The following is a 17,047-nucleotide window of genomic DNA, read 5'->3' on the forward strand; positions in this document are numbered from 1 at the left end:
TTTTTTTGTATCCATCTCCTGACTGATACTTTCCAATAATTTATTGGAGTGTTCTTTTGTCTTCATTCAAGACACAATCACTCATTGTTGATTTGGATTTGTATGTTTCATTGTAAGGCTGCTAGCCCCAATTGGCCGGACCTCGGTTGAATTCAATCTGCCACTTTAACAGGGTGAATATTTACACAAGCGCATTTTATGTTTTTAATTTATTGTCATTACTTTCTAGAAATCAGTTTTCACTTTGACATTTAAGGTTTTTGTTTTGTTTTATTTGTGAAAAAGCCGAATTTTCTTGATCATGATTGATTTGTGCAAACGTTAAAAAGGTTAAGGCAACCAGAAAGGTGAATACATTTTATGGAAACTTTAGATGTAAGAAATATGAAGCGAAAAAAAAAGATTAATTTACCTCGATATTAAGAAGACAAGGAGGGATATCATGATCAGCAAAATAGAAGCAATAGTTCCAATGAGTACATACATTAATGGCACTGAAAAAAAAACACACATTTAGTCACTGAAATTTTTAGTGATTCAACAAAATAAAATTCTACTCTAGTTTTTATTGGGTATCCTCGGTTTAACCCACAGTTTGCACGCTATCTATACCTAACATAAAGGTAATTTGATTATTTAAATGAGAAACGTTTACCTGCCACAACAGTCACAGATAGAGTGGCGTTGTGCTGTCCTAGCTTGTTCTGGACTTTACAGTAATAGTTCCCACTGTGTTCTTCTTGTATGTTGGTGATGGTGAAGCTTTTTTCTGAAGCTTTTAGTGCCTTTTCTCCCTCTTTGAACCAACTGTAGCTAGCTGCTGGGTTAGCATCACTGCTACATGTCAGAGTCACTGATTTTCCCACCATGATGTCACCAGACGGACTCCGAGACACTGAAGGAGGTCTGGGAGCATCTGCAAGAAAAAGTAGGAGTTRTGTTTGTTATCTTTATAATAATGCCAACATATAAAGTTATTAAGTGAAAGACATTGCTTAACGTGCTACTGCTTACATGTAACATTAACACTGACACTTGAGTTCTTTTGTCCCCTGTTGTTTGTGGCTGTGCAGTAATATTGCCCAGAATCATGTGAATTGATGGAGTTGAAGATGAGATTTTTATTTGATTCCATGAGTTTGTTGTCTTTTCCCCTGTACCAGTTGTAGCTAGCTGCTGGGTTAGCATCACTGCTGCAGGTCAGATTCACTGAGTTTCCCTCCAGGATGTCACCTGAAGGACTTATGGACACAGAGGGAACCTTTGGGGCATCTGACAAAAACAATAAGTAGACATTTACTAAACATRAATGAAATGGAAATACTTCTTGATATAGAAAAATGAAAACTTACAGAGAACATCTAGAAACAGAGATGAAGAGTTTYGTTCTCCATGCTGGTTCTGAGCCTTGCAAACGTAGTTTCCTCTGTGCTCTGAGCCGACAGCGGCGACATGATAAACCTTSGATCCAGTAAGAATGATTTTATTCTCCTTGTACCAGTTGTAGCTAGCTGCTGGGTTAGCATCACTGCTGCAGGTCAGATTCACTGGGTTACCCTCCTCTATTGATCYAGAGGGGTTCACCGACACAGAGCAGCTCTTTGGACCGTCTGAGTGAGGAAACAAAATGAAGGCCTGAAGATGGATTTGTATGTTTCAAATTATATTACAGTTATATTAAAAGTCTATGGCTGATTTTCTGAACTGGTGACCCAGTAAATGAAACAAAAACCTGCTTTACTGTCTAATCTTCAAACAGACAAGCACCCAAGTTTCTGTTTTWAATCTTAAAATTCAAAAATCAGACAGGAAAATCTGAGTGCCACACTKGAAACTTCAGTTCTTTAGCAAGTTTTACCTCAAGCCATGACTTTTAAAMACATTTTCAACTTCCTGTCATGTTCAACCTTATYTTCAACAGAATCAGCAGTAACTTTATGTTGTATTTTACTCACATTTCACATTAATATCAATACTTGGAGACGTTTGGCTTCCCAGGTCATTTCCAGCTGTACAGTAATATCTCCCAGTATCAGAGACCTGGATGGAGCTGAAGACTGATTGTTTTTCTGTTCTGAGAAGTTGACCATGTTGACCTTCATTCACCCTGTAAATGTTGTATTTAGCTGCTGGATTAGCATCACTGCKGCAGGTCAGAGTCACTGAAGAGCCTTCAACAGTTTCTGAGGGCGTCACTGACAGAGCGGTGTTCAGTGGAGCATCTGGAGAAAACATGAGAATAATACATCAGATGAAGCTCATGACTTTGCAACTTGAAACTCAGAATCACAAATATCAATAAATTTACAAAAATGTGGAGATAAATGTATTAAACTTGTGGCATCACATTCAAAATGTAGCTACAACTGTGAGCACTTATATTGTAATTTCTTGGTTTCTTAAATTCAGGATTTTTATTTTTTCTAAAGTCTCAAAAGCTTTTTTASTCTTTAATGTAATGAGATATTTATGTGCAGCATTTTGAGGAAAGAGATTATTGTAACACAATTTGAAATGTGACTGTAACATTGGAAATAATGWAAAAGCAAATCACTGAATACTTTCAGGCTGCAATGGGAATCTGATGGAAAATATGTGGAAAGAGCAACAGATTAGGGTGATGGGAAAGAGGCTCTCCAACCTCAAAGACTTGCAACTTATTACCAGAGATAAATAATCAATTATTTAGTGGAGATGTGTGAAAGGTTTGTGCCGAGACACGTTTTATTGCTATAACCTCACTGAAGTGGAAACTGATTTTGATCTGACATTTTTGTAGATAAAAGCAGATGTTTTTATTTTCCAATCAGAAATCGCAAAAATGTACAATGTTTTGATCTTTTGAGAGATGCCTGTCAAATATAACAAATTTCTTGGGTGAATTAAAATATTTTTAGATCTAAACCTGCCAGGTGAAGAGGTACAAACTTACACACTGCAGGAGATGGAACATGATCATAACCTTTTATGGCACATTGATATCTGTGTGAGGTGTTAAATGAGGACAGGAACAGATTATTATTCTCTGTTGTGATTGGTGTTTCATCCTCCAACCAGACGTAGGAAACTGGACGAGGCAGCTGACAGTCAGTGTGACATGTCAGCTGGATCCTGGTTGGATCGTCTAACCCGTTTACCTTCACCTGCAGCTGTGGGTCTATGAGGACAAAAAGCATAATTTTGTGAAAATTACACAAATATATTTATTTCGAGGTTAAACTGTAATATTTGCAACATCTTAAAACCAACTGACTTAAATAGTTATTACCTGTGACAGATAAAAAGACTCCAGGTGAACCAGTGTATTTTCCATCTGGATGGTTTGTTGTGAACCTGAACTTGTACTCTTTTGAGTCAGTTTGTTTCACATTAGAGATTTTCAGATTGCAGTATTTTTTTGTGCATGGATATTCCACACGACCTGAATAGTCTGTGTCACCTTTCAGTGCCACATAATTTCCATTACTCACTTTTGTAAACCAAAATGTTTCCTTTATAACAATCTGTGCATTTTTGTATGTGTCTGGGTAAGTATAGTTGCAGCTCATTTCCACTGTTGATCCTTTTAGGGCACAAATGGAAGGACCATAGGTCACACCCCAGCCATCCTGACCACAAACATCTGGAAGAAAAAAGACAAAACAAATCTTAGGTAAACTGTTTATGTAAACATATTTTAATGAATCTTAAATACATTTTCAAAATGATAATAATCTGTCTGCTAAAATCTTTGAACATTTGAAGAATCCGGGGTCTCGTCTACAAAGGCTGCAAACATCAAACATTTATGTGCTCTTGAGTTTCCACACTAAGTTAAAATCAATAATCAAAGTTTATATCAATAATGAACTAACAGAGAATGTTAGTGAAACCACGACTCTTTCTACACCTCTCAACTTGTTGACACCTAGAAAGAAAACTGGAAAACTGTTAGTATTGTAAGAATAACTGTACTCTGCATGATGAACAATCTATATATCAATATATTATAATATCATCAGTGCTTATTAAAACAATCATCTGGGGCCAGTTCTAGTTTTATGGGCCTTAAGCAGAATTTAACTTGTGGCCCCTCCTCCTGTGAAGAGCATCACCATCATTAACAGGATTCAGTTCAGATCTGGTGGAATCTGGGAGAGTCGAGTTTAATTAACTGAATATAAAAGCAATAACTGATAATTGATTATTAATTGATGAGATGATTATTGAACTGAACTCAAATATAAAAAATTATAAAACTTCAAGCCTCAAATTGTAATTCCTTGAAATCCTAAATTAAATGGACCAGCATTTTAAATGGGTTAATCTATCAATATTGAAAGTATAAAACATCTTAATGGTGATTCTTAACTTCAATGAACTAACAGAACAATTTTAAATCCATTGTTTATATTTGGCCTCAGCCTGTCTCTGGTATCAACCATGTGGTTAGGAATAATAACAGCAGCTTTATCATTATTATTATTATAGATGCATCAATGTAAAGCTGAAGATATTATTATTATTATTATTATTATTATTATTATTATTATTATTATTATTATTATTATTATAGATGCATCAATGTAAAGCTGAAGAAAATCTCCTAGGATGATTTAAAGTCAGTCCTTCTGTGTTTGGAGCTGCAGACGATGTTTCCACATAATGATTCTCTTGTTGCTGTTTTCTTTCACCATCTGACCACAAAGTGACTGTCAGATTAATCCAGACTCAACTAGTCAGCAGCTTGTTTTCTGTTCAGTATTTAATATTCAATAATATTTTATTGAGCCCCAAAAAATCTGAATGGCAGCCAGATTCATCAGATGACCTTAAAGTTCAGTTGAACTGGCCCAAAGTTAAAGCCCAGTTTACAGTGAACTCTTTCCACTAAGATCCTGACTGAGTTTTAGCAGCTGTGAAGAAACAGGCAGCTGTCATTCTGTCACTGGAGCCTGTTTAGATTTATTTACTGGCATGTTTTCTTAGAAATGTTTTTCTTGTAAACTGTGTTTTCATATGCCTCATTTTGACATTTGTCTAAAACTTCCCTCACAGTAAAAGTTCCTCTTTTACGCTCAAGAAACAAAACACGACTTATTTCTGTCTGTCTGTGTGAACTGAGGAGTTTGTTCTTTCATTTCCACTAAATTTCATGTTTATTAGGATGTTCAGAGTAAATGTGTTCACTATGCACATTATCACTGCATAATGCTTTGTGTGCATGTTTTGTTTTCTGGATTTAATCATTCATCACAAGTTAGTAGGAAAATCCATGCAAGTTTTTGCTAAAGTACAAAAGTGAAGTCATTTCTGTTTCAGGTTCTAAAATGACCTCAAGGTCAAAAACACACAACAGATTCTCCTCATTTCTTTTAGTCAAACTAAGATTATTTCTTATTTACAATGAATGTGCATGAAATGCTTATTTATAAATTAAACTTCAAGTGTTAGAAAAGTTTTAAAAATATTTACTTTTCCTAAAAGAATTCAACAAAATTCCTCATTTTAGCTGAAAAGGTTTTCATCAAGTCATTTCCTCATTAAACTTCTTGCAACACGACAAAGATCTAATCTAAAACATGAAACACTTAGAGGAAGCTCATGCAGTGAATTTTAAAAATATTTGTCTTTAATCATCCATCCAGTCAGAGATTATTAAATATTATCAAAGACGACTGACACACATAAAGTCTATCTTTGGAAAAACTTTATAAAAATCTGTCAGGACTTTTTAATAGTCTAAAAAAGTCTATGCAGATTATTTATAACCTTTATTCAGTCTTAACTTTACAACACAAACATTCCTAAATATATTGTAATCAATACATTTTTTCCCCGGAATAATTTTGTCTAGATGCTTTAAATTCAGATTTTTTTCTTACTTCATAAAATCTGAAATCTAAATGTTTGAAGTGTAAAATAAAGTTTCCTGCTCTTTACCTGCTGCCATCAGAAGGACAATAACTCCACGKATCACTGCTGAGAAACTCATAGCTGCTGCTTTCATCTCTTTACATGACAGAAAAATGGCAGAGACTCAACTTTAGTCTGCAGAACAAAGTAACAGGAAGTTATTTTCACACAGAACTTTATGCAAATGAGATGAAGAAGTTGAGAAGAAGCTCCGTTTCCCTCCTCTTATCTGTGTGGTGAGCGGCTAATGGCGACACATGATGGTAGCAGATAGGTTGTAGAAAAACGGGAAGAATTTAAAAATATTCTGCTGTGTAATTCAACTCTGATCTAAAGAAAACAAGAAATGTCGTATATAAATAATAATGCTGATATATTTTTAATTGTTTAACACATCTCCCAAATTACACAAACTAATGAAGAAACATGGGCAAGTAAATATTGTTTTAACATCTTTATATATGACACACAATCAAAATCAGGGAGCCCCGACTGTAGTTGCAATGCAAAATAAATGGCCAAATATGGTAAATAAAGTTTGTCAGTGAACACACCCATCAACCTTCACACATAAAATCCTGATTGTTCACAAATGTTGTAACATTAGATTGATAAAACATCATGATGCATGTCAGACACCAGCTGTAAATGGACACTAAACGTTGTCAATATTCCACTCATGTCAAAAAAACACAACTTTGTAATTGCAATGTTTCCATCTAATAAGAAGCGAAATTAAAATCATGTCTGAATAAGTTTGGCCACGAGAAAAGTTGTTAAAAGCCATCATCCTCCTACTACTTCCTGTTTTCTTCTTCATGGTTTGTGCCAGTGGTTGTTGATCATGTGACTTTCTTGTTGCCAAAAAAAAAAGTGGTTCCATTACATTTTTGTGAAATAAACCAATTTTGAAAAAAAAAAAAAAGAAAAAGAAATCTCATCCGAGGTGCCAAAACTTTTTAGTTTTTGAAAACTGGCATGTTTCCTTTAAGCAAATGTATTTTCAAAATGTCAAATCACAATTATTTGGTCAATGGAGACTCATCTACTGAACAACAACATTTCTCTCTTGTTCACAGTAGAACAGCGTAGCTTGTGAAGCTAACAGTCGTTAAGTTAGAACTACAGATCCAACTCAGGCAACATTTACTTTAAACACAGAAACAGAAAACTCACACAGGAAGGACAACTGGACAAGCTGATTCTCAAAGTGATGTAACTGGTCTGCATGTTTCAGGTAGCACACATCGACAGGTTGGATATTTTTGTTAGAACACCTGCTATAAACATCTGAACATTTCTACATGTGGTCATATTTATTTACAGATTTTATTATTCTTATGCAGCACTCGCTGGCCGTGTTCTACATGAGATGCATTTAGGAGAAACAACATTTAATGTAGAGGATGACCACACAGACAAGAGGTTCTTACGTTGTCTCTCTGCTGAAGCCAGTTGGAGTAAGGTAAAACTGAGACGTGAACATACAAACTTTCAGAAATAATACACAGTAGCAAACAATACAGCAGTTTAAAGAGCAATAAATTTGCTCCAGAGAAAATATTTAGTTCAAGGCTGTAAAAGCTCTTATAAAAGAAGTACTGCTTTCTTACAAATGGCTAAGTTATTCTTAATCAACAAACAATCCATTGCAAATACATAACAGTGCTTTCAACGACCAACTGAATCGCAGTTGCAGTGTTGCTGAGAAAACCATCATGCTTTGTTTTCTCCTGCCTGGTCTGCTTTTTATGACACCAAAAACAAGACTCTTAAATGTCGTAACTAAATTCGGCCACTAGATGGCAACAACTGGACACTTCCATAGTATAAACCTGTGAAACGTCAAACTGACATACAACAGCCACTGTTTGAAAATGTTTATTTCTGCCATCAGACATCATCGTTTGGTTCAGATCTCATTTTACCATGAATTTGAATCCTGTCCATCTAAGCATGAAGTTTTAACTTGATTTCACGTTGGGTTGGTTTGCTTCTCTCTCTCCTCCTGCGATGCAATAAAGGCTCTCAAGGTTGAGATGTTCTCATATTCAGGACACAAGTCCAGCTATAAATGGGAATCAAATGGTGAGAATGAAAAGGGTTGTTCATTAAAATACATTTAGCTGTTTACGCCGTCATCAAAGGCATTACATTAGCTCCAATGACGCTATTTTAAGTTTTTTATCTCGCATGGCATTTGGACGTCTTCTCTCGTTCCTTAAATATGTTTCATCTCTCGTGAAAAAGGCGTCTTCATTTCTAAACATGGTTTGATGCAACAGGCTTATAAGTTGTAGGTCAGGAAATGATGCCAAAAGATGCATAAACTAACGAGACAGGGAGGACAGAATGGCATTTTTTCCTTTATTGCTCTGAATATTTATGAGCCTGTTGCTTCCAACCATCTTCAGGACTGAAGAAACGAAATCAAAGTCCACTTGCCTTGACCTGAGCTTATGATGATCATCGCTCAATGAGCAAGAGTCTCTACCAGCAGTGCATCAAGTTTAACCTATTAATATATAAATTGTTTTTTATTTGATCAAATAGGATCTTACCTCTATGTTCTCCACATGTTCCTTCGATTCAGTTTTTACGTCAGTTGGTTTCTTCTTCCTGAGTCAAGCAAATCCAGTATTTCAATAACAAACGGGTGAAAGTATATACAGTACTTATAGGTCAGAACATACAAGTTTTCGCTGATATTACCTCGTCCAAAGAGAAACAACAAACAGAAGAATCATCATCAGCAATGCGGCTGCAGCCAACTTTGTGATGTTCATTATCTTGAACGTCATGTTTCTGTTCCCTAAAAAATTAGACAAAGCAATATTTTAATGGAAAATAGGAATATAAACACAAAGTGTAAACAGAAATGGACATGCCATCACAATAGATAGACAACAGAAATGGATGTCTTTGCTGACTTACTTGCTGCAACAGTAATATGTATGGCAGATTTGTGACTTCCTCTGCTGTTGTGAGCTTCGCAGTAGTAAAGTCCACAGTGCTGTCGGCCAATATTTGTGATGGTGAGATTTTGTCCTGAACTTTGAGGCGTTTTCTCATTTTCTTTGAACCAGGTGTAATTAGCTGCTGGGTTTGCATCACTGCTGCAGCTCAGTGTCAGTGAAATGCCCTCCATGATCTCACCAGACGGACTCAACGAGATCAGGGGAAGCTTTGGAGCATCTGGATAAAAGGAGAATTCATGCAGTCATAAGGAGGATCTTAGAAACTAGAGACATTTGTGGCATGTAAATATTTCGCTTGGAGGAATCAAAGTCAAATAATGTCTTTGTTGTTACTCAGGTGAAACCTTGGCGTCAACTATTTGCCAGCAAATGTAACAAAACCAGAGAAATATAACCATACAGATTAGTTTATTCTTCTTGAGGTGGATTTTTTTTTCTTTTACTTTTGAAACTCAGAAATTGCCAGAAATGTTTTTGCTTTGGCAAGAACTGTTTTCTATTTGTTTAATTGAGGCATTTTGAAATACTTAGACATTTTAGCAACAGTGTGCATGATAATTTTTTGCCATCTTTTTGAGATAGCAAGAAGCTTCATGCATATAATAGTACATCTTATTTAAAGGAAAACTATTTTTTACATTCCACGTCGATTAAGATGCTGTCTGAAGTTGTCGTTTGGAGAACGTTCCCAGCTGCGCAGAAATATTTTCCAGAATCAGACGACTCAACAGACCTGAAAACTAGTTTTGGGCCTTTGATGAGAGGATTGGCTTCATGCTCCTTGTACCACATGTAAGTAGCTGCTGGATTAGCATCAGCGCTACAASCCAAAGTCACTGAGTCTCCCTCCACTACTTCACCTGAAAAACTACGTGAAACAACGGGGAAGCTCGGTGGATCTGAAAGAGAGCGAGAAAAAATATCATTTTAGCATTTGGATAACCTCTGTGTCAATCTTTTTTTCTTTTTTTTAGCTTAAGCTAGAGTATGAGTGTTTGGCAACACTGGTAATAGTGTCCAATTGTGAAAACAACCTAACTGCTCCTGAAAAATATGCTTATTTCTTGCTTATGTTCCACAATTTTATACTTTTAGCACGACTACTTGACTGACGTTTATAAATGTTTGTAAAATATGGTCTGAGGAGAGGCGTGATCATAACGTTTTACTTGCAAGCTGTGAAAACTAATTTTCCTGAGTTTAGGTTGGTCGCTTTGAACTTTATTTTTCAGTCACTTACATTTCACATCAATAAAAATGCCTTCAGATGTCACTTGGTTCAGCATATTCTCTGATGTGCAGTAGTACTCTCCAGAGTCAGACGAATGGATAGACTCAAAGACGAGTTGCGAGTCGTTGCTCAGAGGCCCAGGATTGTTCTTCTTGAACCAGATGTACTTAGCTGTTGGATTAGCATCACTGGAACAAATCAGGTCCACAGAGGTTCCCCTCACTATTTCACCAGAGGGTCTTAATGCCACAGAAGGAAGCCTTGGTGAGTCTGGAAGGAAAAACATGAAGACTTTCAAAACTTAAGGAGATTTCTGATAATGGGTTTTGGGCAAAACTAAATCATTTGCTCATAATTGTCTATGGGAGCAGTTGTACAGAAGGGCTGTTCCCTGGTCACAAAACTGATGTGTTGCTAACTTGGAGCATTTTGGGAGCCAAATTGTAATTTGTTTTTGATGACATTTAATAATTAGACACCTGTGTCTAACAATGCCGTCCAAAAAAAAGCACATAAAAGAAATTTTTATTCAGAAAGACATTCTCATAGAGAACAGATAAATAATATTAAATAGCAAAACATTCACAGTACGTTGACTTACAAAAAAAAATAGACGCACTCCGTCACCTTTAAACTCACGTGGCTAACAGAAACTCTACAAATTCTTCACAAATTCATTCTACTTCCACATTAACACGTAAAATACAAATGATTTACCTCACTGGCCGCTTTATCCTGGAGGGGTTAAGAAAAGAACCTCTCGGCGTACATCTTCTTTCAACTTTGCTGCTAGAAACGCTTCTAGAAACTTCTCTAGCGACCAGAAAAAGAAAGCACACACTACCCTCTACTGAGCGCGGCGTGCAACTGAAAACAGATCCAAACCAAACACTGGTTCCTCTCTGGAAGCACCCTGCATTACTTCAACTTATTTACTCTAACTCAAAACCACCAAATCATCTCAAACTGCACAACTGCCACCGATGGCAGCCAAACTTACAGTTTTTGACAATCTTTGGAGATTTTTCTACAAAATCCTCTTTGATACTACTTGCTTTCACAGTTTGTTGGTGAACTGAAGTTCTGCTTTACAGCTTTTTCCACTGCTGCCTCCAGAAACAACAAAAACGTTTGCAAGTGTCAGCTGAATCGCTCTAGGTGACATAGGAAGAGGGGTGGCAGGTGTCAAGACAGAAATGCATGTAGTTACTTTAGCAGAGTCGCTCAAATATACCTTTACTGGCACAGTGTTTTCACGCTTGAAAAAAGGTGTGAAAACATTGGTCCCCAGTCAACTTGGTTTGTATGGGGACTAAAATTGCAAGGTTTGTTATATTTTCAGCTGCTGTGGCTTGCTTTCATGCTACACTACGTCCATCAATTTTCTTTACACCCTTGTCCCTTGGTGGAGTCGGGAGGGTTGCTGGTGCCTATCTCCAGCTAGTGTTTTGGGCGAGAGGCAGGGTCACCCTGGACAGGTCGCCAGTCCGTCACAGGGCAACACAGAGACACACAGGACAAACAACCATGCACACACACTCACACCTAGGGGCAATTTAGAGAAACCAATTAACCTGACAGTCATGTTTTTGGACTGTGGGAGAAAGCCGGAGTACCAGGAGAGAACCCATGCATGCACAGGGAGAACATGCAAACTCCATGCAGAAAGACCGGAGCTGGGAATCGAACCCAGAACCTTCTTGTTGCACTGCAACAGTGCTATCAACTGCACCACTGTGCAGCCTGCTGCACTACGTCAAACATTAAAACTGATTGAACAACCTGTTCACCTCCTCGCCTGTGGTGGCGCCAAGAACTATGGAAGGGACTGTCACGAAAACCTCCAAAGAAGACCAGTGCAACTTCCTTCTTCACAAACTGCAACCAAAAATGAAGTTGCGTCCAATTTTAGAGGTTGTAGAACTTCTCTTTTGTCTGTGGTATTAAAAAAACAACAACAAAAAAACACGAGCCATTTCTCCCTGTAGTACTAGACTTGTGCAATCATTTTGGCTCTATTGACCCAGAATGCTTTGAGCTGTAATTCGCTGCCTGCTTTCCGAGTGTTCTGCTGTCCACTTGCGTCCACATATGAACCGCAACAAAGCTCACTTCAACTTGAACTGAGCCCTAGGACTTTAGGTGGACCAAAGTTCCCTTTTTGGGTCCCCATTGGAGTTTGATTGCATATTCACACCTCCCCGAATCAACCGGACTGGTGTGAATGCACCCTAAGTCAACACTCTTAAGAGTAAGTTGAGACAACCTCCACAAGCCCGGCAAAAATATTTTACTTACTTACATTTTACGTCAATGAAGACGACTTTAGATGCCCTTATTCTCAGGACGTTCTCAGCTTTACAATAATATTCTCCAGAGTCAGAGGATTGGATAGACTTGAAGACGAGTTGTGAGCCTTTGCTGAGAGAAGCAGAAGCGTCCTTCTTGTACCAGGTGTATGTAGCTGCTGGATTAGCATCACTGGAACAAGTTAGAGTTATTGGGTTGCCCTCCACAATGTGACCAGAGGAACTCATCGACACAGAGGGAAGATTCGGCATGTCTGGAATAGAAAACACAAACTACTGTAGTGCTTTGTAATGCCAAACATATAATTTCTAGCACTAGTTTTTACTGAACAACAAAATGTTAATTTTCTCTTGTATTGAGTCAATAGAGTTGTTTTATGAGATGCTTTCTTCAAACTGAACAACACGTTACATCACCAACATGAATCTTCAAAGCAATGTGTAAAACTCAACTGACACACTGACGGAGACGGGAAATTCCTGTGTCCTGCTGCAGCGCAAGAAATGCGGTCGGCGTCAGAAAACATGTATGAAAAAGACGAGGAGGTCTGCATCAAAACGTCCTGCCCGTTCTTGATCCAGATGTAAGGATGTAGGTCAGGCAGACATTTGCTTTTGCACGTCATCTCTGCCAGAGTGCCGTTCTGTCTGCGCTCCCATTTGATCACTTGCAGCTCGACGGCTGAATTCAAGAGAACACATCAGAAACTAAAACCATGTGATCATTCAACACACTAAAATAAACAAAGTAAAATTAAAACAGGAAATATTACCAGAGACTGACAAAGTGACCCCCGGCGAGCCGGTGTATTTTCCTCTTTGGTTATTGGTTGTGAACCTGAACTTGTAGACAGCAGAGTCACTCTCTCGTACGTCCCTGATAGCCACGGTGCAGCCATGTTTATACTCTATGCGTCCTGCGTAATCTTGGTCATCTTTCAGATCCACAGGAGCAATATTTTCCCCTTTGGTGAACCATATTAGGTTTCTAACTTCTAGAACTGTATCCCCCATTGTGTCTGGATGTGTGTAGTTGCACTGCAAATGCACCGATGAGCCTTTTATGGCGCAGATCTGTGAGGGAGAGTAGGTCACGCTCCAGCTGTTCTGACCCCTGATCTCTGCAACGCATCGGCAACAAAAGAATCACAATGAGATCAACAAACAGGACAAAAATGTATAACCCAGTAAGCATGTTGATGAATAGATTTGGTTATATTTTTCCTTTTTGCTGATATGAGTCACTTGTGTATGTGTTTTAATATTAGTGCTTGGAACCAAGTGGATGGAAATACTTTCTCAAGAGTGATCTGTTTTGGAGTTTTAGACGGGTGGTGCTACCTCACAAAGTGTTGCTTGCATGTGCTGCATCGGGCACAGACACCTTAAGAGGTCATGCAGATCCAGAGCAGGGCAGATATTGTCTTATGAAACCTGGAGTTCATTAAAAGCTTGCACTGCACATAGTTAGCACATAGTGTATTTTGAGCAATGTGGTTAACAACAACAAAGTTATAAAAACAATTATCAGCTATCACCAAGCAACAGTCTCCTATATTTTCTAACTGTCACACCCACAGATGACAAACTGACTGAGTCTGAAGACAGAAACAGTTTGAGGAGTTTCTTACAATACATGCGAAAAAAAAATTATGTAAAGAGAGTTTCCGATGCAAAATGTTAGACTTCTTCATGGCYTTCCAATCATAAACCCAAGAGAGATTTTGTAGACACTGGGTTAAGGAATAATAAAAAATAAACAATAAATAAACATATATATATATATATATAATATGGCAATTTTTTTTTACATCTTTAGGACGTTCAAGCCACATTCCTTCACTGTTTCTGACTTCTTTTTTTTTTTTTAAGGGCAAAATGTGTTGGGCTTCTGGGTTTGATTCCTGGCCTGGGGTCTTTCTGCACAGAGTTTGCATGTTCTCCCTGTGCGTTGTGGGTTTTCTCCGGGTACTCCGGCTTCCTCCCACAGTCCAAAAACATGACTGTCAGGTTAATTGGTCTCTCTAAATTGTCTCTAGGTGTGAGTGTGTGTGTGTATGGTTGTGTGTCCTGTCTGTTTCTGTGTTGACCTGCGACAGACTGGCGACCTGTCCAGGGTGACCCCACCTCTCGCCTGTAACGATAGCTGGTGACAGGCACCAGCAACTCCTGGTAAGGGTGCAAAGAAAATGGATGGCTGGAAAAAGTGTTCCAATTTATATTTGAGCACAATAAATAAGTAGAAATTATCAATGAAATTCAGCAGGATCACAGAGTTGACTGTGGAATTGGACTAACAAATGTAGGTAAAAAGGAAATCCTCTGTTTTGTCATAAAAATTGCTAAAAACGTAATTTGTAAATTTTTTGAAGTACCTTACTGCAGATTTATCTGCAATTTATTCATTTTTACCACATATACCACATATGTACCATATAAGTATGAACTTATTTTGATCCCCTCCCCTCTTATCCCTAACGCATTATTCAGTAATACCATTCACGTTAATAATTCACATCTGATACTATCCGCATCTCTAACATTTAAGAACATTATGAATAGATGCAAGACACTTTTTCATGTTTCAACATTTGAATTAACAATAAAACCCAGTAATTAMAATCACATAGTGTTCATGTTTCCAAAGATTTCTGAGGTTGTGCAATAAAAACAAACAAAAAAAAAAACAAGGCATTTTGCAGACAACTACATGGCTTCAGGAGAATTTTTTCACAAGAGAAAAACAACAACAACAAAAAAACATGAGTTCTTCTGCATAAGCAAACCGACTTCAGCCAAACCATTTCTGTCAGTAGCCTGCTATACATGACTCCATGATGTTCTCCACATCCCAATAAATACTTAATGGACTGATAAAGGAGTAAAACACACACAGTACCTGACATGGAGAGAAATGCGAGAAGTAACGCGGTCACTGCAGTCCAACGCATGGCTTTTCCTTCCATCTATTTTTGTGATGTCTTCACGTCTTCTGGAAGTGATAAATGATGATCATAAATGATTCTACAGCACTGATGGTAGAGTCACATTTCCTCTGTGGCCTGTGGTTTGTACAGAGCAGCTAAAATAGCCCAGTTAGTTTCACACTGTTTGAATTTTAGCAAAGAAAATAACAAGGTTGCACATCCGCTGGTACCTGTAGTTCTGACATTAATTCCTACCAGATGCTAAATGAGATTTATGGTAATCTAAGGTTGTATTAACATGCTGGTTTTTTAAATGTGACTGAAAATAATGCCAGAAGTAATAGCAGTTGTCATTCATTTCGGTGCATATGTTGTGCTCGCTGTTGCGATTCACAAATTGAAAAGAGTTGTTGTTGTACACACAATAGAAAGAGTAAAGTTAGAGAGGAGACAACAATTAGACCAGGAAGTTAGAACTTACTGAGAAAAACCAGGCAATTTTCACAGATACTTCAGAATCACTCTCACTCATACACAAATATGTTTGTGTTGTAGTTAGCATAAGAAGCATGCTGTTTCCCTTGCAGATAGATGACATCTCACACACCACTGTGTAATTTTGGATTTAAAAAAAGAAACTTCAGATTATAATTCGTTTCTTAGATTTCTACAATTTATGACCTGACATTTATGCAAATTTGAGCATAATTACTCAGAATTTTCTGGTGAATTGTTCACACTTACATGTCACTGTTTATGTCATTATTGTATATTTTGTATTAATAAACGTGGCTATTTAATTTCAAATGTTAACCATGTATTTATATTAAGTTAAAAAGCTCCCCCACACCCTTATCTTGAAGAAGATGACTGTGTGGTTTGTTTGTATGAATTATTTATTAAATCAAGTGATTTTGTTCTATGGTAATAATAAAATGATGAGACTCACATTGAAATTTTCATCTTGTTTTCAAGAACAGGTTTTACCAGAACACAGACATTTTAGGACATGAAAAGTCTCAGGTTGGAAAATATTTTAATGCTCAGTTAGCTCAATTATCTAGTCTGCAACATAAAGGAAAACAAACATGTATAAAAGAGAAAAGTTTCTCAGTTCAAAAGTAATTTAGATGCTTTGAATCGAAAAAAACCCCAAAAAACATTGGAGTTGTTATTCTAAATAAATGCATAATATTTCTGAAATGATTTAATATTGAATGTAGGTTATTAGCCAACATTATCCATAAAAGAAATAAAAAAAAATCTTATAGGAGTGTATCGCTCTAAAGATTCCAGGTGAGTGGCTCTTAAAAGAGCCTTTGTGGGTCTGTGGTCCAGCAGTGTTGGCGGCCAGCAGCTCTACTTGGCCTTGGCGGCCTTCTCGGTCTTCTTGGGCAGCAGCACCGCCTGGATGTTGGGCAGCACTCCACCCTGAGCGATGGTGACTCCACCCAGCAGCTTGTTGAGCTCCTCGTCGTTGCGGACGGCCAGCTGCAGGTGACGGGGGATGATGCGGGTCTTCTTGTTGTCGCGGGCAGCGTTTCCAGCCAGCTCCAGGATCTCAGCGGTCAGATACTCCAGGACGGCCGCCAGGTAGACGGGGGCTCCGGCACCAACACGCTGCGCATAGTTGCCTTTGCGCAGCAGCCTGTGGACACGGCCCACGGGGAACTGCAGCCCTGCGCGGGAGGAGCGAGTCTTGGCCTT

General features: G+C 37.8%; 2 protein-coding genes across 2 annotated transcripts in view; both read right to left on the reverse strand.

Moving 5' to 3' along the window:
- Positions 1-321: 321 nt before the first annotated feature.
- LOC103473109 (sialoadhesin-like) lies at positions 322-13,427 on the reverse strand. Its single transcript, XM_008423108.2, has 12 exons — positions 13,187-13,427; positions 12,871-13,095; positions 12,407-12,667; positions 10,114-10,374; positions 5,923-6,018; positions 3,269-3,622; positions 2,933-3,157; positions 1,956-2,222; positions 1,353-1,610; positions 1,015-1,272; positions 656-916; positions 322-494 (listed from the first exon to the last, which is right to left on the reverse strand). Exons 1-12 carry the CDS (start codon positions 13,425-13,427, stop codon positions 409-411), a joined length of 2,793 nt encoding a protein of 930 aa, XP_008421330.2. The 3' UTR covers positions 322-408.
- Positions 13,428-16,645: 3,218 nt separating this feature from the next.
- LOC103462487 (histone H2A-like) overlaps positions 16,646-17,047 on the reverse strand; it is a 1,752-nt gene continuing 1,350 nt past the window's right edge. Inside the window, exon 2 of the mRNA XM_008405324.1 lies at positions 16,646-17,044. Coding sequence (XP_008403546.1) covers positions 16,700-17,044 — 345 coding nt within the window. The 3' untranslated portion in view covers positions 16,646-16,699. The remainder of the gene's footprint in view (positions 17,045-17,047) is intronic.

The sequence above is a fragment of the Poecilia reticulata genome, linkage group LG1 (genome assembly GCF_000633615.1).
Source record: "Poecilia reticulata strain Guanapo linkage group LG1, Guppy_female_1.0+MT, whole genome shotgun sequence".
Lineage (NCBI taxonomy): Eukaryota > Metazoa > Chordata > Actinopteri > Cyprinodontiformes > Poeciliidae > Poecilia > Poecilia reticulata.